The following is a 22,227-nucleotide window of genomic DNA, read 5'->3' as shown; positions in this document are numbered from 1 at the left end:
ATGTTATTGCTATGCACATTTCTCACTACACACTAATAATGCCTCATGAACACTCTTGCTATGATGCAATTCTTGCTACAGCCCCATTACATTGTTTCGTCTCCACTGCAAACTTCTAATATCTTCAGAGACCAGCTTAGGTAGCAGTGTTGTTATAAATTTAAATTGTTATAGTGAAATCAGTTCTTTCCAAATATAGGACTAAAATAATAGTTATCTTGAGCACCTACTATTTAAATGAGGGGGGAAAGGAAGACATTACTTGCTTGTAAAAACATGAACTCAAACTGTTTTCAATCTAAGAAAGCAGTCTATCTTCTAAATTTAAGCCAACTGAAATAATGAGAACATAAGTGGAGATCTGAACTGGAAAATGAAAGATTATTCCAGTGACCCGCTTCAGATGTCACACCCAGGCATGTCCAAAGTCTGTTTCAGGGGCCTAATCTGGCCCACCGGTCGGTTTAATTCGGCCCCTTCGGTTGGCCCTCACGACCCTTCATTTCATCACATCTGGCCCTCTTTGAAAAAAAGTTTGGACACCACTGTGGTTGGTGTTTGCTCAGTGTGGTTGCAGCTGAAGGGGTTTTGGCAGTTTGCTTATATCATGCAAAACCAACAAACTGTGCTTAATCTTAATTATTGCTTGTTTCAAACAAACCAGTTACCATTAATAAGAATAAGAATAAAAATTTGAATTTATATACCCCCCCCATACCCGGCAGGTCTCAGGGCAGTTCACAGAATAATCAGAGCGGTTCACTGTCTGGGATTTGGATGACATACTGAGTTGTTGAAAATCAGAAGCAAAAGCTTCCACTCTTCTCTGGTGTGGCTGCAAGGAGCTGCAAGTGAGCAAGTCAAAAGCTTGCAGTGTCTCATTACTGCCATCGACCATGGTATTCTTCTGGAGCGGCTGTCTGAGTTGGCGGTGGGTGGCACCACTTTATGATGGTTCTGGTCCTACTTAGATGGTCGTTTCCAGAGGGTGATGCTTGGAGAGTGCTCTTCAGCCTACTTCTGCTTTACATCTTCAGGTGAGGCAGCGGATGTGCTGGACCGTTGTCTTGTCTCGGTAAGGAATTGGATGAAGCTGGATCCAGGCTGAGGCACTAGACCAAATGGATGAGAGTTTTTCCAGGAACAATGCTCGGGTGGGTGCTGCCTTTTAATTTCTAAAGAGAAGGCAGTTCTATCTTCTGATCTCACTGTTCTGCACTACAGTACTGAGATTAGGAAATAAAGCTGTGGGCGCTGGTAGGTCTCTTCCTGTAGCTTGCAGGGTCATATCTGGTCCACAGGTTAGCCACCCCCACTGTAGACATAGACAACATTCAAATCCAAGATGCATTTCTGCATTTAGATCAGAAGGGGTGACCCTTCTGATTTGTTGGTTTCCCATTCCCTCCACTCCTGCCTGGCATGGTCAGCAGTGCTAGGAGTTGTGGTCAAGCAACATCTGGATAGCCACATATTCCACACCCCCGATCTAAAGACTGTTGCCATCTTCATGAGAAGAGCATATGGGTCTTCATTGCTTATGAATTGCTGTATGCCTTCTTTGAGTGAACCTTGTACCACTACGGAGATACTATAAGCAAATCCTTTTGCATTGAGTGCTCCCTTGTGGTCAACCTTTTTACTTCTCCCTCAGAGGACTGTGGCACAAGCAACCTGTTGTAAAACTAAATAGTGAAATTCATACCAACCCAGAAGTAAAGCCTATTGAGTCCAATGGGACTTACTCTGATGTAAGCGTGCATAGGATGGCAGCCTAAGGCACTTAGACTTTCAACGCTGTAACTCCATGTGTTTATGCAACAATTGCCCAAATGTTGCCTGGTTGAAGCAGCCCTTTGTAGCACTCACACGACAATTTTTAATACTTCCCCATTCCCTTCATCACATTCAACAGAGACCATCCATCTTCACTGCTGTGTGGAAACAAATTGTGCAAACGTCAAATGTTAGTATCAGTAAGAATCATTAGTCACCAGTGGTATCTTCTAACTTTTAAAAGAGTTTAAAGGTGTAACATGTACTACCTACTCCAGCTTTCATGTTTCTATGTAGCAGTTGGTGTTGTTTTTTAAGGGCTTCTTCTTCTTCTTCTTTGGCAATCACTCATAGCTGAGTAAGATTGTCTTCCATAAACACGGTTTTAACAATGAGTCTGTAAGTGACTGTGGAGGCCAATTCTGGATCCACATGTCCTTCCACAGTGGGGACATTGGTTTCTGGGCGGGAGTTGATCACGGTGTGGATTTGCCAAGCGTGCCTTCCTCTTAGCACATTTCTCCCTTGCGTCCTGAGTTCAAGCATCTTCAAAGCCCATGACACCTTTGGTAAAGGCTGTTCTCCAATTGGAGTGCTTGCAGGCAAGTGTTTCCCAATTGTTGGTGTTTATACTACATTTTTTTTTAATTGCCTTGAGAGAGTCTTTAAACCTCTTTTGTTGACTTTTGTTTAAAGGCAGTACCAGCAAGACTACCTCGGAATGGTTTAGTCAAATTATTATTAGTTTATATGAATAAGAACAATCCCAGGCAGTTCAGAGAGAAATGTCCAGATTTTTAGCCACTGATGTGCCATCAGTGACCCAACCCAATAATGCATTATCAGAAAAAGGACTAGAAAAAATTTATGACCTTTGTGGACTTACAGTGCAATCCTTAACATGTCTATTCAGAAGTAAGCTCTACTGAACTCAGTGTGGCTTATTCCCAGGTAAGTGGGGTTAGGACTGCAATCTTACCTTCTGAGTCCCATTGATTTTGAGTAGGATGAATTCAGGCATGTGTTTGACTCTAATGAGATTTAGAAACTGGATTGAATTCTGATGGATTAAATTCTTTGCTTTTTTTTTAAAGAACGTTCACAGTGAAAATCAACTCAAGAGTTTTCCAAATTAATATAGACTGTATATCATTTTTGCTTAAAATCATTGTTTTCAAAACATTAGCCTGAATTTTAAATTCAGAGTCTTAGAATATAGTCCATTTACTATCCAATTATTTTGTTATAGTGGTCTGGACATTTCAAGTGGAAGACAATCTGTATGAAGAGCATATGCAACTGTAAAAATCCAGTTAAACCTACCTGCCTGTGTGCCACTAATTGACACTTAACACTAAAGTAGCTGGCACTATTAAGCTCTTCTGCTAAGCTCAAAAGTCTCTCTAAAACCTTGAGGGAAGGGATGGTTACAGCTCAATGTCTGTGTCTTTTAATGTAATTTGGATTAAAGCACTATATCTGGACACAGCTTTGATTTTGTCAAGAAACAGCAAAGAATAGCCAGCTGATTTTGGCACAGATTCAGTGTGGCCAGTCTGAGAGTGCAGAGAAACAGCAGAAGTTCATTTGTCTTCGCATGTTTTACTTTAGCTCATTGTCTATTTATACATGCCATCTGCTTCCAGCCCTATCCACATTTTTCTTTAGCTGTTATGACAACAAGACTTGTCTTCTACCCTCCAGTAGTAAAAAATCTCTAAATAGATTTATGGTTGCATTGGAAGATGACGACCACAAATTTATGCTATACATTTGCTGAACTGGGAGCTGGGCAAAAAAACAGGCTCATGTGTGTCCCCCAGTCTTTGTGCAGAGAATGAGCAGACAGGAGCAGGAAAGTTAGAGAGGAACCAAAGTCTGACCACCTCAATCCAAGTACATCAAACGGCCAGACTGATGATTGAGGTGGAATACATGCAATCCACCATCTGCACATGTTCGAGCCACATGTGACCACTGACACATGCACCATTTTTGGCCCCAGAAGCAGTCGGGTGCGGAAAAGCGTGGGCTTACACACATCCCACCAATGTATGCAGTGCCTCAGAATGCAACCCCCACGTAAATGGGGAGTTGGCTCTATTTAATGGACAACTTTGGTCAGTTCTGTACTGTAGTAGGGCAGCCTTTCCCAATCTGTTACCCTCCAGATGATTTGGGCAATTCCCATCAGCCCCAGCCAGCCTGTTATATATAAAAAAGAAAATATAGATGGCAGCAGGGAAGCTTTCCTGTCTTGAAATATATGAAATCTGGAACCAAGCCACAGGGGGTACTACAGATTTTGGGGTATTTTCAGTGTAGACACTGCAGGTTGGTTATGCAAAAAGCTTTTTTTTCTATTCCAAACATGCAATGTTTAGTCAAGGCAATGATTATTCATTGACATTACAGAAGTTAAATATTACTAAGGGGCTTTCTTGCCACTGTGTTTGGTTTGCATGAGAACTATTCCATCTGATCCTTTCTGAGCTGGGTAGCAGACAACTTTCACGGCGATATGCAAAAATATCCTCTGGGTGCTTGTTTGCATAGAGGAGAGAATGAACAACTTTTTGGAGACCATGAAATACTGCATAGCTTGTTTTCTGCTCCTCTCCTTCCACTACACTGTATTGCATGTTCCAAAAAAACCCTCATGTTAGCTTACCAACATCTTTCCTTCCTGTCTTCCCTTGGATCTCCATAGGCCATGCTGCTCTAGAAACTTATTCATATGAGCCTTTGTGCTTGACTGCAAGGCCACTTCCGCCTTAAGGAGGAGGTGGTGCTGCGGGCTCTCACGACCACTCCACGTGTGTGCGCAGGGGGTGGGTGGCCAGCACTGCGCGACTGGGGGATTCCTGGCTGCCTCACTGGCCAGGCCGACCAATCTGGTTGGTCTTGGGGGTGTGGCCTGCCCAATAAAGGCAGGACGCAGCCGGGAGATCTCTCTCTTTCTGGCTTTCAGCTGCTTCAGTTTTCCCACCCTCCCGCCCTTTAAGGTTTTCATCTCTTTTGACCTTGCTATGGACTTCGGTTGGTCGCCGTTGAGGGGCCTGGTAGGAATTTTTCCACTTGGCAAATTGGCACCAGCCACTTGGTTTTCGCCTTCCTCGTAGCAAACTGTCACAACTTTTTAAGGTTTGGTGGTTAGGCATTGGAATATTTCTGGAGAAGAGAAGAGGGGAGGTAGCGCCTTCATCTGCCCCACATATTGAAGGGTATTCCGTTAAAGGATTCCAGGGGGCGTGGCCCTGTCCAAAGCCTAGGGAGGTTAGGGCCTAAGGCACGACCCCTATCGGTGACCCCCAGGGGAGCTCCTAGTTGATGTGCATCAGGGGGACTCCCCCTATTGGTGGTTAACCCTTCCCGGACTCCCTGCAGACAGGCTGGAGTCAGATATGGTTGGTTAGATCAAATGCCTAAGCCAATACCGCTCATCATCTGTAACCAATAAAGTTGTGGCCTTTTTTAGCCCATTAACCTTAAATATTTGAGTCATGTGTCTTTATTCAACCAAGTGGGGGGGGTCAGGACTTGCTACGCAATGTAGCTACATCACAATTTCTCGGCAGCCCCCCTTTTGGAGTAACAGATGGGTAAAAAATAACAGAGTGAAGTTCATGGGTCTCACCCCCCCAAAAAAAGATTTTAAAATATATAAATTCAACCTGCTCTGCAATGTTTTGATCTAGCTTTTTATCTTACTAGATGCACGTGATTTCCAGCTTCACCTGGTTCACCAGCTATGGCCTTTGCTGGACAGGGACAACTTGGTCACTGTGTTTGTGCTCTAATAACTTTGTGTTTGAGCTATTGCAATGTGTTCTATATGGGTCTGCTGTTGAACACAGTTCAGACGCTGCAGCTAGTACAAAATGCAGCTGTGAAAATCTTGCTACGCTTCTCATTTAGGCACTGTATAACACCAGTCCCAAAGCAGTCAGAACAACTTCATTACTTGTTTTATATACTGTACATTTCTTACCTCTTTTAGCTTTACATATTGTATAATAAATAAATAAATAAATAAAGGAATAAGTTGAGCTTCATCTCAATAAATAAAAAGCCCAGTGTGCTGAAGCAGTTTTGGAATCAAATATTCTGTACTCATTAACGTAAGAAGAACACTGTTTCTGTAATGGAAAATCCTATATTTCACATTTTGTACATTGATGCACTTTCATGTGAAGTCAAAAAGCAGTAGAAATAAGGGCAACTTTAACAGGTTCTTAAAATAAGGTTAGTACAAAAAAGGCAGTACAAACGTCATTTTAGTTGAAATGAGGTGTAGAATTTGCAGTGTTGGCCTAGAATCCTTCTTCTCAAAACCAGTCTAACCATGTCAACAGTGTGATGCAGCACCAAAAAATAGCTAATGCTATTCTACGCTGCATCGATAGAAATCTAATGTCCCAATCAAGGGAAGTAATAGTAGCACTCTGTTCTGCCTTGGTCTGACCACACCTGGAATACTGTGTCCAGTTCTGGGCGCCACAGTTTAAGAAAGATATTGACAAGCTAGAATGTGTGCAGAGGAGGGCAACCAAGAAGATCAAGGGTCTGGAAGCCAAGCCTTATGAGGAATGGTTGAGGGAGTTGGGCATGTTTAGCCTAGAAAAGAGGAGACTGAAAGGAAATATGATAGCCATCTAAAGGGCTGTCAAATGGAGGATGGAGCAAGCTTATTTTCTCCCGCTTTGGAAGCTAGGACTCAAACTAAAGGATTCAAGTTACAAGAAAGGAGATTCTGACTAAACATCAGGAAGAACTTTCTGACAGAAAGAGCTGTTTGACAGTGGAACAATCTCCCTCAGGAGGTGGTGGACTGGACACCCCTTCACTGGCGGTTTTTAAGCCACACACACACAAAGCTTTATTGCAGCCCATAGACCCAAAATACAAAGTGCAAGGTTTATAAGCAGAGATTGGATGGTCATCTGTCATGGATGCTTTAGCTGAGATTCCTGCATTGCAAGGGCTTAGACTAGATGACCCTTGGGGTCCCTTTGAACTCCACAATACTATGTTTCTATGATGGTTACTCTACAATTCTGCGATTCTATGACTGTTACTTTTTAGTTTTTACTAAACCTTTGCAAAATATGAAGCTTCACCCAGTTCTGACTTTTCAGAGATTGTTACTCAGAGAGCCTTAAATGACATATATTGTGTTTAAATGACACCATGTAGAACATTCTTTAGTCAAAAACAAAAACTGGGTCCAAAAATATCCTTTAATAGCCTTCAACAGAGGCCAGCAGGCAGTACATTTTAACCAAGGCAGAACTACACAAGTTCTCTGTGGCTTCCAATTATTTTATATCAAGCTGCTCAGTTACACCACAAGAGAATCCCCTAGTGGCCAATTATTGCCACATGAAACCTCCCATACAACACTGGTATAGTACACATTGGCATAATAAACTGCAATGTGCTGGCTGACATTTTCAAAATACATTCTTGGAGCATCAAAATATTTCTTGTACTTCCTTCTAGAAAAGAAAGAACTATTACATTAAGAGAAGTGTTAGAATAAGGGACATAAAGCAGGGATGACCAGGTTAAATTCTCCCTCACCAATAAAGCTTATTGGGATAATACTACGTAATCACCTTCAGCTACTTTAAGGGAGAGCAGTATAAAATTATATAGTTTTCCAAAACTGGTGTTCCTTGCTTTTTGAGTTATCACTTTGAAATGGAAGTTGCAGAATACACAAAAGTGTACATTTCCTATAAAAGATACACACCCGGATGGCTGTATATTCAGTTGCACAGATATATTCAGCCACATGGAGAATGGGCCCTACACATGTAGAAGGGGAATCCAGGATTTTCTTTTGCATGGTGGAGCCCTTCATGCACAGGGCCTGTTTTCTTTGAGGCTGAAGATGGAGTTGCTAGCTGATGGTTGAATGGTACATCAGTGCCAAAGGGGTATGACCAGCTGTCTTGAGTCCATTTCTCACTTCAGTGCATAGGGATGTTTGCTAGAGCACTTTTATACAGCTGCACAATTTCAGGATTTATGCTAATTATAGACTCCACGAGTTATGAAATCTGAATAAAACCAACCCTTTGGCAGTTTAAGACATATGAATGAAAACCTTTCTTTGTTTATGTGTTTATGATCTACAGTCACCCGGCATATTTTATCTGGGCGGTTTACCAAAATTAGCAAAATAAAACAACATTAAGAATATAAAATAAGAGCAGCATAAAAGATGGTTCTTTTGGCAGATTTACTATATATTTTAGAAAGGAGGGATGGAGTCCTATGCTTGCCATTAAACCATCATATTTTAACTGGAGTGTGGTAGCAAAACTGGTCTTGAACTTTATTCTGCAAGTAGAATTACTTCCACTTCAAAGTAATTTATGCAACCCAAGCACATCTTGTTTCCCAATTTCAGGCATTAAAATCAACCAAGGAACTCTAAACCAAGCTACAGCAAAGCATGAATGCGTGTGTGGGTACTCCCAGTCTTCCTGCTGCAATGCGACTCTGAGCTAAGCCATGGTTTGGCTTAGCGTTGTGTGCAAACTGGGTTAATGGTAAGCAGAAAGTAGAAAGTGTTCATGCTAACATTAGATCAGTCTACTTGTCTTTCATTAAAAATTCACTTTAGGAGAGAAAGACAAATCACAGAGTACTGTGCATAAATGACTCCTCTTCCTTTCTAAAGATCAGGATACTCTCCTCAGCCTTGTCATCATTTTGCCTTTGACACCATTTCCAAGAGCCTTATGAAAACCTGCCTTTTTACTTTTCCAGTTCCATCTGCTTTTGTTCTCCAGTTACTTCATTTTGAAAGGATCTTGTGTACTTCAACCTTTACTCCAACGGAGAGACATCTTTAGAGCTGTTCTCTCATACATTTTTTCCTATGGAGTTCTTATTCACATGTAGAGCATCAGAGCCAAGTCATTATGCAAAGAGATGCTATGTCTGCCTCCCATCTCTTGAGCCTTCTCTTTAATCCAGACAGTTTTATGACCATCTAGCTTAAATTCAACTTCAACTTGTCCAAGCACCGGGATCTGCCTTGGAAATATATTGTGAGCAAATAGGAGAAGATTGACATATTTATGTTCACATAGTGTCTGTGATAATAAGACATGAGTCCAGGATTCATGGACATGAGCATTTCCCTTGCTTGGTGGCAGCAGCTAGTTAATTGTAACAGGGGGAAACAAAGTTTAAAGACAGATTACACAAGGTGTCTTTTTAAACTTCAAAGGGGCAGTTTCCTCAAATGACCTTGGCACTATTGATTGTGTCTTCCATGATATTTAATTTGTAGGAAATAGTTCATAGCAGGCAAGTCAACTTGGTATTGGACAAATAGATGCATTGCACAAGGGTAAAAGGCTATTTTAATTTGCTTTCTAATTTGACTTGAAGATATGTAATGCTTCCATCAAGAGGCTTCAGTTTTCTTAAAGATGGAGGAATCTTTATGTTGTCCCCTGGACACCAATTGCATGTCACAAACATGTACTCCTTAGTATTATGCTCAACGGACATAATCAACACTGTATTATATATTGTAGTAATGCAACGTAGGCATTTATTGTTCTCTTTGATAGCCCCTTGCTACTTTTTATTTTTAAATAGCCAAGGCTTTATTACATGCATTTCCTAAAAAGCAAAACGTATTTTTAACTACATTTTATATGAAAATGCATGTAGCAGAGCCTAGATTAAAAATAATAAGAGGAAGAGACGAGGAGGGGAAAGAGGGGTGGTGGTTAACACTCTCCCTAGCCATGACATTTTTCTCTGCTCAAAGTGTCTCCCCATGGCTGCCTTTTCTTCCCGCTAGGTTCACACACTACTCTTGCATAAGCCTTGTAATAATTACCAAAGGATCCAGTGTCGCCTGCACTGTTCAATGTGTTGTGCAAGTTGATATATGTAATCTCTGTGAGAAACAGAAGTGAATAAAAATTGTGTAAGTTAGCCTCAGGGTTAGGTTAACATTCAGGACCTAGAAATGTTCATGGCACCATTTAATCCAAAAGGTCCAGAAGTCAAAATAAGTTTAATTTAGGCAACTACATCCTGTATACTTCATTTTAGTGATACTTTTGTCAATTCTCACATTAATTAACTCTTAAATGGGGGGGGAGTACTTCAAAGACTCAAGTTCTCTCTCTCTCTCACACACGCACACAAAATAATATATTTCAATAGCCAATCCTTACATCTTTCAATTTCTCCAGTCAAAAGCATTCTTAGAAAAAAGAAGGAACTGCAGCCTATTTTCTACCTGCTTCACCATTAAAGCCAAGAGGCAAATAAGACATTATGGAATCACAATTGTGTGCATGGCCATGAATCAGCCTCATGCATGCCTACATATGCAGACTCCTCCCAGAAACCTGCAATTATACTTGGAACTCTTCAATTAACCATAGTTTCTCATTATATCTGAACCAAAAAAACAATAGTTACCAGCTTCGGGACAATTTGGGATTCCTGCCTTGTTTTTAACTTGATAGGAGTAGAGAAAGAAAGAAGATTCCACCTAAACATTAGGAAGAACTTCCTGACAGTAAGAGCTGTTCGACAGTGGAATTTGCTGCCAAGGAGTGTGGTGGAGTCTCCTTCTTTGGAGGTCTTTAAGCAGAGGCTTGACAACCATATGTCAGGAGTGCTCTGATGGTGTTTCCTGCTTGGCAGGGAGTTGGACTCGATGGCCCTTGTGGTCTCTTCCAACTCTATGATTCTATGAGAAGTTAGGCTGGCCTCAACTAGAGCCAGGGCTTTTTCGGCTGTGGCTCCGATCTGGTGGAACACTCTGTCACAAGAGACCAGGGCCCTGCGGGACTTGACATCTTTCCGCAGGGCCTGCAAGACAGAGCTATTCCACCAGGCCTTTGGCCAGGGCGCAGCCTGACTCCCTCCCTCGGCAATCTTCGCGGAGCTCTGGCCCAATGGCTGCCAGTGGCTTGAATTAATTAATTTTATAATGAATGATTTTAGAGTGTTGTTTATGCTGTACTTTTGTACTGTTTTATGTTGTTAGCCGCCCTGAGCCCGGCTTCGGCTGGGGAGGGCGGGATATAAATAAAATTTATTATTATTATTATTAACAGGTTTGGAACCACTGAACTTTTAAAGTATGGCTAATGGAACACTTCCTGGCTTATTGCAAGAAAGAAAGGAGCATCACAATGGCAAAGGACAAGATACAGTGGTGCCTTGCAAGACGAAATTAATCCGTTCCGCGAGTCTCTTCGTCTTGCGGTTTTTTCGTCTTGCAAAGCACGACTATTAGCGGCTTAGTGGCTATTAGCGGCTATTAACGGCTTAGTGGCTTAGCGGCTTTAAGAAAACAAGGAAACAAAGGAACAAAGGAAACAAACTCGCAATAACTCGCAAGACGTTTCGTCTTGCGAAGCAAGCCCATAGGGAAAATCGTCTAGCGAAGCGACGCAAAAACCGAAAAACCCTTTCATCTTGCGCGTTTTTCGTTTTGCGAGGCATTCGTCTTGCGGGGCACCACTGTATTCCGTACTTTTCAGTGTATAAGACTAGGGTTTGTCTTTTACTAAAAATAATTTTTAAGGGGGGGGTAGTCTTATACACAGAGGCAATTTCTCCCCCCCCCCCATTTTCTTAATTTTGAGTCCCCAAAAACAGGGGACTTATATACAGGGGCGTGTTATACACGGAAAAATACGGTAATCCAAATGTGGTCTAGGAATCAGGTCTTAATTTGTATAAGACTGGTGGTTGGGTACATTTTAAGTATTCCATAGGCAGTTGGGATGTGGAGTGAAACTCTCAGCTTGCGGCAGGTTTAGGGAGGGAAGCAGAGACAACTGTTCTTCCCCTCAGTGGCGGATACTTCCAGTCTGGGAATCCCATCTGCAAAAAAGACAACTTGGAAGAAGTGTTTTCAACAAGAAAACTCATATTGTGGTGAGGGCATAGCTTTCCTGCCTGTGCAGTGCTTTAAACTGCGGTCTACTCCACCATGATCCTGTTTTATATTGATTCAGCCCAGCCCAGGTGAAGGCAGTCCACCAGTTTCTAAGTGTGGGTGTCTGTCCTATAGGAAGATGCAAGAGGCCTGAGATCTAGGGTGAGCTACAAGCAAGCTTTGACAAATTAACATTAAAGAGCTAGATTCAGACCACTGTCTACTCCAGCAGAGCATCATAAAACTGCCTACCAAAAACTAGCATATGAATGGATTCTGACTAAGAAGATATGCAGAAAGGCAAGTTGCTGAACTTTCACTCCCTGGATAGCTTGACAAACTTACAAGAGACCTGAAGGGGAAGCTTGACATAGAATAGAATCCCAGAGAAAATGGTAAATTAGGGGGAAATTTAAAACAAAACAAAACAAACCACCACAGTATGGTTAACTTCACAAAGTGAAAAATATGTGTTGCACAGATTTAGAAGGAAAAGACAATTTATTGAAGCTTTCTGGACAGTATCCATAAGATACTGTTTTTAAAATAACCAATACTCCCGTTGTTACTCTTCTCTTCATAATAGTATTATTATTAAAGGGACATAGGTGGCGCTGTGGTCTAAACCACTGAGCCTCTTGGGCTTGCCGATTGGAAGGTTGGTGGTTCGAATCCACATGATGGGGTGAGCTCCCATTGCTCTGTCCCAGCTTCTGCCAACTTACAAGTTTGAAAGCACACCAGTATGAGTAGAGAAATAGGCACTGGGGTGGTGGAAAGATGAACAGCGTTTCTATGCACTTTGGCATTCATCACCGTGTCCCATTGCGCCAGAAGTGGTTTAGTCATGCTGGCCACATGACCCGGAAAGCTGTTTTCAGACAAACTCTGGCTCCCTCGGCCTGAATCGAAATGACTGCCTCACCCCACAGTCACACTGGACTTAACCATCCAGGGGTCCTTTACCTTTACTTTTTACTTAGTGTTATTATATGTCCCAATATTTAAAAGATTCATTGAAGCAAAGAAATTTATGTGATGAGATAGCCCTAAAAAGCAGTCAGAACAGTTATAATAGCCATCCTCATTCAATAAAATGGCTAGGATATAGTAGAATTGGCATATCAAGCAATTCGCCAAGTGAGAAGGAAGCCTGCAGCACCACCACAAAGGCTGCTTAGGCATGACTGCTGAGTCACCTTTCTTCCCCTGATAAAGTCTTGACAAAAATCTAGATAAATACCAATGTTGTACCTATGCTGGGCAGGGCACAGTTTACAAGCAGGCCAGGATCTCATGCACAAGTGTTGCTGCTATGCATGACCCATGATAAGAACCATCTCCTTCATCAAACCCCCAGTACCAACTTCAGGTTGTACATAGTGCCATTAATTACATTTTTCCAGGTTAAAACTAATAAAAAGCTCAGACAAAACACACAGAAATCCAGCTATAATATAAAAGTAAACTAAAATTCATCTCTGATTGCTCCTATTTAGGACAGATGCCTACTATATCCGGTTCCATATTTTTCATATTGCATCATTTGTCTACTTGCTCATCTGGATTGTTTTACTAAACTCTCTTTTGAATTATGCAAGCCCCTCCAGCATGAGGCATTCTATTTCCTCCTGCTCTTTACAGCACAGTATCTGGGTGACAGGGGTCATATGTAGGTGGTTTATTATTACAGAGTGTAGAATTTCAATGGTACGAGCACTGACTTCCTAAATATTGCAGTCATGGTTCCCATAAGGAAATAAAATGTACAGCGGAAGAGGGCCACTCTAGACTACTTTCAAAAACATAAAAGAAACACCATGACTTCAGCTTAAAACAGCTAGCTGCAGGAATCATATATAGTGACGACTTAACATGAGGCTGCTAGAGATATTCTATCTAATCTACCTTTGGGGTCTTCCCAGATAAGGGGCATTCTGACAGCCACAAACATATCAGGTTAGAAGAGACTGTGGGAGTCATTGTGGTTAAAGTGTTGAACCAGGACCTGGGTTCAAATCCTCATTGAGCCAGTCACAGTCTCTCAGTCACTGATTTCTTGGGAAGATAAAAATCAGGAGGGAGAAAACATACATGCTACCCTGAACCCCTTGGAAGTAAGGTGGGATATATGTGTAATGGTAAATATAATAAAAAGAGACGAGGATACTTGGGCATGATGTCTGCAAGCTTTGTATCATGAACTGCTATCACTTATTTGCAGGCTGCAGCCCTGGAATTCTTTTCTGCGCTTCAAAGCAATTCCTGAACAGATGAATTCAGGGGGCAGCTGCCCTGGGCCAAATGAAATGAATAAATAAAAATACTTAACTAAAAGTAGAAACGGTAGGAAGATCTTGACAGGGGTTTCTTTTCCTGAGCACTTGGGCTCAAAAGAAAATAAAACAACTGTGGCCGAGACGTTTCATTTTGAATCTGCTAAGACAGAGCCAGACAGAGGGTGATGACAGGTGGATGTCCTGCCCGTGACACACACACACACACAACGTAAATCCTGGCTACACCCCTAGACGAATTATAATAATGACACAAAGGGTGTTGTACGCCTAATAAATAATAACGAAAGCACCTCAAGGGATAATGAGAGCTCACTTCTGAATGATTCTACGTAAATTTGCAACACAGCATCGCTGCTGACCATCACATTAAAAAAAAAGATGCAAGAGTTCCATTTTGTCTTTTTATTCTGCCCCCCCCCCAATCCTTTCGGGTGAGATTTGAATTTACCATTACTGAACTTAACATTCGATATTTATGAGGTCACATCGGGGCTGGATTTCGGTTTGATGAGGCCCTAAGCAACTGAAGGTAATGGGGCCCTTTACATGCCCAGCTGTCCTTTGTCAACAACCAATTGTCACTGTTTTTTAATGTTGAATATATGTTATATGGTAATTTACGGACCTAATGGGTATCTAAAGCCATTTTCACATAACAAATATGAGCATACAACACAAAACACTGTTGCTGTATGTAGGTTTTATTTTATTTGTTTTTTATCTTATATTTTGGAAATGTACATCCAGGGTTTGTTTGTTTGTTTGTTTGTTTGTTTGTTTGTATGTATGTATGTATGTATGTATGTATTTATTTATTTATTTATGTATGTATGTATGTATGTATGTATGGGTCTCCAAGAGAGTGGGGCCCGAAGCTCTAGCTTGTTTAGCTTTTACGTCAATCCAACACAGCAGCACCTGTTGGTCGCCAGGAGGCGAGAAAGTGAGAGGAAGAGAAAACCTTCTCTCCCCCCCCCCCCCGCCCCCGCATCTCCATCCTTTCCCCCGCACCGACCTTTCGACCCATATCGGAAACTCGACGAACAACCCGACGCGCCTTGCCCATCCATCACCTACGGAAGGGATTCACGCGTTCGGCACTGGCGTAACGACGTTCACACGTTCACGCGTGTGTGACACGCAACTCTCGCCCCCCTCTCCCCCTCCCCCCGCGCCCACGGCTTTACCTCTTCGCCTCCTCCTCCTCCTCCTGCGCTCGTCCCTTCGGTTCCATTTCTGACACTCGCCATATTCCCCACGGGGCCGGGCTCGTCTCGTGTGAAGGGCGGTGAGGCTCTCTCTCTCTCTCGGGTCAGGATGTGAAGGGATCCAGGAGCGCCGTGGCAGCAAGATCCTCCCTCAGCCCTTCGCTTCCAGCTTAGAGTCCGTCAGGTCGGTTGGCGGCGGCGGCGGCGACTCTTCTCTGACTGAATTCACCTCAGGCGGCTGTTTGCCGGCGTCCTCCTACCCGCCCGGCTCGCGCCCGCTCCTCATCTGCATATCACGCCCCGCCCACCGTATTTAAAAGTCACACACGCAAAAAGTGGGGGCAGTCGACGTTCTACACACAAACCCCGAGCTCCGCCTCGTGTCGACACCGCCCACTGTATTTGCATGACGAGCAGGACTGACCTATGGAAGCGCCTGCTTGTATCTGCATATCACGCCCCACCCACCGTGCATTTAAAACACACAAAAAGTGGGGGCAGCCGACGTTCTAAACACACCCTGAGCGCTGCCTCGTGTCGACTCCGCCCACCGAATTTACATGACGAGCAGGACCGACCTATGGAAGCGCCCGCTCGTCCGCCTGCATTTCACGCCCCGCCCACCGTGCATTTTTTTTAAAAAAAGGAAGCGCTTCGTCTTCCTTCTGCCGGCAGCCAGCGTTCTGTTTCTACACACACTCACACATCCCGAGTCCACCCACTGTATTTGCATGACGGGCTGGACCGACCTATAGAAACGGCCCCCGTGCTCGTTATCTGCATATCACGCCCCGCCCACCGTGTCCTTTAAAAAAAGAAGAAGGGGAAGCGCCTCGTGGGCTTCCTGCCAGCATCCGAGTTCGACTCCTCCGCCCATGTCGACTCCGCCCACTTTATTTGCATGACGAGCAGGACCGGCCTGTAGAATTGCTCTGCCATTGCTTCCTATAGGCGCGCGGCGGAAGCGCGGCGCAGTTTGCGTATTCCTTTGGTGGCAGCCTTATAATGATCTTAATTTGCGTCAGTGTAGGAGTGTGCCTGTTTGTGAAAATATATACAAAACATATATGTTAAGATTACAGTGCAACTCTTAATGGTCTGCGGAATGCCATACAAGAGACCCAATATTTACAAGAGAGAACACCGAATATCTAAAATGCTAATTTCCAATTTAGAGGAAGAACTGTGTGGTTTGAAATATTGTACTTGGGATTTTTAAATGCTAGCTGTACTGGATAGATCCCCCCTGCTTCTGCTCTTTATGTCCTTCAAAGTTCAAACTGATGCCAGAGCAGAGCTGTGTGGAAATCTCGGGTCTTTAAAAAAGGGATCTTCATTAAGGTTCCCTCCTCTGGGCCTTCCCTGCCTTGTTGCAAGCTGCACCAGACTCTCACCAGCATTCATAGAATAGAATCATAGAATCATAGAGTTGGAAGAGACCACAAGGGCCATCGAGTCCAACCCCCTGCCAAGCAGGAAACATCATCAGAGCATTCCACTGTCGAACAGCTCTTAGTGTCAGGAAGTTCTTCCTAATGTTTAGGTGGAATCTTCTTTCTTGTAGTTTGGATCCATTGCTCCATGTCCGCTTCTCTGGAGCAGCAGAAAACAACCTTTCTCCCTCCTCTATATGACATCCTTTTATATATTTGAACATGGCTATCATATCACCCCTTAACCTCCTCTTCTCCAGGCTAAACATGCCCAGCTCCCTTAGCCGTTCCTCATAAGGCATCGTTTCCAGGCCTTTGACCATTTTAGTTGCCCTCCTCTAGACACGTTCCAGTTTGTCAGTGTCCTTCTTGAAACACCCCTTCGAAACACCCCTTGCTCTGGGCGCATTTTGAAACGGAATTTCATTAGCACGAGCAGTTTCTGAGCTCTGGGCGCAGTACTACACCTAAGATTTCAGATTAAAACTCCAGAGTGGAAGGAAAGGAGGACCTTTTTCTGCCTCTCCACATCCAGCTACTCTCTGGAGACCCTCTTAAGAATATTAGGGAGGTGGGCAGGGGAAGAAGTAGACCATGGGTAGGCAAACTAAGGACCGGGGGCCGGATCCAGCCCAATTGCCTTCTAAATCCAGCCTGCAAACTGTCCGGGAATCAGCGTGTTTTTACATGAGTAGATTGTGCCCTGCCCTTTTATTTAAAATGCATCTCTGGGTTATTGGTGGGGCATACAAATTCATTCATTTTTTATTTATTTTTTCAAAATATAGTCCAGCCCCCCACAAGGTCTGAGGGACAGTGGACCGGCCCCCTGCTGAAAAAGTTTGCTGACCCCTGGCCTAGACTATGTGAAAAACGAACATAATATTTTAGCTGCAGTTCATTCATTTTCAGCTTTGTATTCTTGATATATATATACAGTCATACCTCGGGTTGAATACGCTTCGAGTTGAGCGCGTTCGAGTTGCGCTCCGCTGCAACCCGGAAGTAACAGAGCGCATTACTTCCGAGTTTCGTTGCTTGCGCAGACGCTCAAAATGACATCATGCACATGCGCAGAAACGGCAAAAAACAACGCGCGCGTGGGCAGACGTGCTGTCGCTAGTTACGTTTGCTTCTAGATGCGAACGGGGCTCCGGAATGGATCCCGTTCGTATCTAGAGGTACCACTGTATATAAAAAGTGCACCTAGACATTCCGTTGTTGCGCCCATAATCTAGGTTTAAGTTGCCATTTAGCTCCTAGCTTTCATATCTTGGTTTCTATCACTCACATAATACAGCTTGACCCCATTGGATCTGCTGCAATGAAAGAGATAGGTGTTGCGGTTGAAGTGATAAGTTCATAAGATCAAGAATAAGCAGAAGAGAAAAGGCAGCACAAATAAAATTCACCCTCATCCCTTGTTGGGTTAGCACAGCCTTTTCCTTTCCTTTCCTTTCCTCTCCTCTCTTCTAGAGAATCATCTGCCACGGATGCTTTAGCTGAGATTCCTGCATCGCAGGATTTGGACTAGATGACCCCAACTCCAAAATTCTATGATTCAGGTCCAAGCTTTCATCAGCTACTTAACTCTATATTGTGCAAGGCTGATTTATCCCACGTTTTAAGCTCTTTTTGCACACCCCACTGTTTCCTAATTCCCAACAGCTGAAGGAATCGTGTGTAAGATTCCCAGGCAACCTTCCCACTTCTCTTAAAAGGACCAGGCTTGCTTAACTTTAGAATGGCAATAGTTTACATTGCAAACTTTCTGGCTGCAATCCAACACCTGTGTTGTTTCAGGTGAGGCATGGACTCAGTAAGGAATGATGGGAAAGCTTTCTCCTATTTCTTGCCCAGTTCTCCATTCACCCAGGTGTTAAAAATAAATAAAAAATATGAGCGGTGCAGTCTTAGACTTCTAAGAGCAGACTTCAGTATCCACGGCTAGCAAAATTCTCCTGAAAAAGACCTCACCACTCCTTAAAAAGCTAAAGGGGCCCCTGACCATTAGGTCCAGTGGTGGCCGACTCTGGGGTTGCAGCTCTCATCTCGCTTTATTGGCCGAGGGAGCCGGTGTACAGCTTCCGGGTCATGTGGCCAGCAGGACTAAGCCGCTTCTGGCGAACCAGAGCAGCGCACGGAAACGCCATTTACCTTTCAGCCGGAGCGGTACGTATTTATCTACTTGCACTTTGACATGCTTTCGAACTGCTAGGTTGGCAGGAGTCACCACTCCTTACTACAACGTAATTTCATGTTCAGTTTCTGTCAATCTCACATCTTCAATTTCAACTGCAATTGTTAGGCAGATCCAGCCTTTGTTTGCATTGTTTTTCAGTCACACTCCCTACTGATGTTTCTGGGAACCACACCCCAGATGATTGCAGCAGGCTCAAAGATGTGATGTATGCCCTACTTTTATTATGGGATATATTACCTGGGTGTTTCCATGCCTTCTAATTAGTTTCCAGCAACTGCATAACTAATTTCAGACATGGGGTATTTCTCCCCCCCCCCCGCCCAATGTTTTGACATTAACACTCAGTGCCGGATTTACGTTTAAGCTAAACAAGCCCCACTGTCTTGGGCCCCCCAAAAAAATATTAAAGGAGAAAAAACACCTGGATGCACATTGCCAAAATATGAGATAAAAAACAAATAAAATAAAACCTACATACAGCAACAGTGTTTTGTGTTGTGTAGGCTCCTATGATGTAACTCATGGTCATGTTAAGTAATGCTGGCCTGCCCCCTAACATATCACTGGTTTGCTCATTTCTATATACAGTGGTACCTTGCTTCTCAAACTTAATCTGTTCAGGAAATCCGTTCCAAAACCAAAGCGTTCCAAAACCAAGGCACACTTTCACATAGAAAGTAATGCAAAACGGATTAATCCGTTCCAGACTTTTAAAAACAACCCCTAAAACAGCAATTTAACATGAATTTTACTATCTAACAAGACCATTGATCCATAAAATGAAAGCAATAATCAATGTACTGTACTATAAAATAAATAAGACAGTATTGTCATGATAAAAAAAAAAATTCTTACCTGCACTGATGATAGTCCATTAAGTTAGAGCTTAATAATTATTTCACTATTAATAGACAGTGGTACCTCGGGTTAAGTACTTAATTCGTTCCGGAGGTCCATACTTAACCTGAAACTGTTCTTAACCTGAAGCACCACTTTAGCTAATGGGGCCTCCCGCTGCTGCCGCGCCGCCAGGGCACAATTTCTGTTCTCATCCTGAAGCAAAGTTCTTAGCCTGAAGCACTATTTCTGGGTTAGTGGAGTCTGTAACCTGAAGCTTATGTAACCCGAGGTACCACTGTACTTCTTCTTAATTTTATTTCACTATTAATATACTTCTTCTTAATTGTATTTCAGTTCAACAATTACTTTGATAAAATATGTATCTTGTTATGTTCAAATGGCTTTAGATACCTATGAGGTCCATAAATTACCATATAGCATCTATCCAACACAAAAAAGAGTGACAATTTGTTGTTGACAAAGGATACCTGGACATATGAAGGGCCCCATTACCTTCAGGAGCTGAGGGCCTCATCAAACCTCAACCCAGCCCTGTTACCACTACTCAGAATCTGGACTTGGCAGTTCCATCAACGACTACACATGAGGTAGAGATGCTAGGCATTTAATCAGGTTGGCAAACATCCATAGGCCTTTTTTGCACATAATGCCAAACCATGGTTTATTAAACCATAGTTCCATTGGTAGCCTGAGGCCTGTCCAAAGGCTTAACGATAGTTCATTTATTGCCACCAAACCACAACCTGAAGCCATGGTTTGTTGGTTGCTCACAGAACTTGGTTTAACTATAGCTTGGCATGATGTGTGACTCTTGTTGCTCTTTGTGAACCATGGTTTTCTTTTGTCCCGATTAGAAAACAAGGCCAAGCTTTAGAGAAACAAGCCTTGTGCTTTCAGTAATCTGTGGGACAACTTATGTTTAACTTGTGATTTAATAAACAAACCCTAGCCTGGGGTTACAGATAAATCAGTCTTCCTTCATTGGAGTAATTTTTATGTTTTATGAAATAAATGGAATTTTGTGTCTGGGTGGGTTGCCATATTTCAAAATCTAGAAAGAAAAGTTGCTGAGCTTTTTTTTATTTTGGGGGGGGGGGAATCAACAAAAGCAACCCTTCTGACATGGACTGCCATACAACTACTGGATTTTCCTAGACCTTTTGCCTATTCGCACCCGGACACTGCTTGCGGGTGCAGTATTCCGTGTATGTCCAGGAAATTCCAGACATATGGCAACCCTAGAATCTCTCTGCCTTTCCTTTCCTCACACCCTTTTCTTTCTTTTCTGCCTTGGTTATTGAGCAAACCAAATTATGCCAGCGTTTAATGATTTGTAAAATCATTGACTGGTTTTGTTTTTTACGAACTAATTAAATTGGTCTTGGTCAAGGTTGCCTGTCCTTTGCACAAGCAAGTTCTCCAGATCTTCTTCAGAAGACTTGCCGGCTCTTTAATCCTTTTCACGAGTGAGTAAACCATCTTTGGAAATGCTGTTGGCTTGCCACACCTAGGCGTTTAATGTGTTTTGTTTCTCCAGAGCTGATGAGCTTCCTGAAGTTTTTGCATTGCCTATGAGGACAGCTGCACCTCCATCATTTTTAAATATATATATATATATTAACAGGACAATCCCAAATCCAAATAAAAAAGCAAAGAAATGAGACTGATCAGTAGAGAATTCTGAGAACACCCCACTGTGTTTTCTGCACAGTGAAGCAGTGTGAAATAAATATGAAGTAGTATTAGGAACAAAAAAACTCAGTTGTTCATACCTGTAAACATGTTTAACAAAAAAAGTGAACAAAAATATTCCATTTAATTTAGTTTTCAGATTTCAAGAGCAAAGGAAGAGGCTTTTATGTTCTGATTTGGTTAAAAAGGATACTACCACAGAGCCTAGAACTTGCCGATCAGAAGGTCGGTGGTTCAAATCCCCGGGACGGGGTGAGCTCCTGTTGCTCGGTCCCTGCTCCTGCCAACCTAGCAGTTTGAAAGCACGTTAAAGTGCAAGTAGATCAATAGGTACCGCTCCGGCGGGAAGGTAAATGGCGTTTCCGTGCGCTGCTCTGGTTCACCAGAAGCGGCTTAGTCATGCTGGCCACATGACCCAAAAGCTGTACGCCGGCTCCCTTGGACAATAAAGCAAGATGAACACCGCAACCCCAGAGTCGGTCACGACTGGTCAGGGGTTCCTTTACCTTTTTACCCCTTTGATGCACAGAATGAAACAACCGTTTCCTCAAAGTGTGATTCATGGATTAATGGATGCTTGTGTTTTCCAATTATTATTTATAAAATATTTCTACCCGGCTCTCATAGCCCTAGGTTAATCAGGACGGCTTAAATGGATATAAAACAGAAAACAAATTAAAATAAAACAAACAATGACAAGCTCCCCACCTCCTGGAAAAAAACACCCAGCCTCCCCTAGTTCAAAACCGTAAATGTGCGCACTGGAATCTGGGTACGCCTTTACGCTTACACTAAAACACATTTCTAATTTCCTTAT

The 22,227-nt window shown here is 42.8% G+C and overlaps 1 protein-coding gene and 1 long non-coding RNA gene across 4 annotated transcripts in view; both read right to left on the bottom strand.

Annotated features, from left to right (window-relative positions):
• The window catches only part of TTC39B (tetratricopeptide repeat domain 39B), a 57,881-nt gene extending 42,109 nt beyond the window's left edge, over positions 1-15,772 (bottom strand). For 2 of the 3 annotated variants that reach the window (XR_014543001.1, XM_083593461.1), the window contains exon 1: positions 15,201-15,772. Coding sequence is in view for 2 of the 3 variants with exons in the window: in XM_083593461.1 (XP_083449587.1) it covers positions 15,201-15,263 (63 nt within the window). In the remaining variant the exon portion in view is untranslated. The remainder of the gene's footprint in view (positions 1-15,200) is intronic. The other variant, XM_083593462.1, reaches the window with a different exon arrangement.
• Positions 1-19,994, bottom strand: part of LOC310753125 — a 347,922-nt gene extending 327,928 nt beyond the window's left edge. Inside the window, exon 1 of the long non-coding RNA XR_014543208.1 lies at positions 19,771-19,994. This is a non-coding gene — a long non-coding RNA (uncharacterized lncRNA). The remainder of the gene's footprint in view (positions 1-19,770) is intronic.
• Between the last annotated feature and the right edge of the window lie 2,233 nt (positions 19,995-22,227).

The sequence above is a fragment of the Podarcis filfolensis genome (genome assembly GCF_964270895.1).
Source record: "Podarcis filfolensis genome assembly, chromosome: 17".
Taxonomy (NCBI): Eukaryota; Metazoa; Chordata; class Lepidosauria; order Squamata; family Lacertidae; genus Podarcis; species Podarcis filfolensis.
Note: the sequence above shows the minus strand (reverse complement) of the source record. Positions and strands in the feature narration are given on the sequence as shown.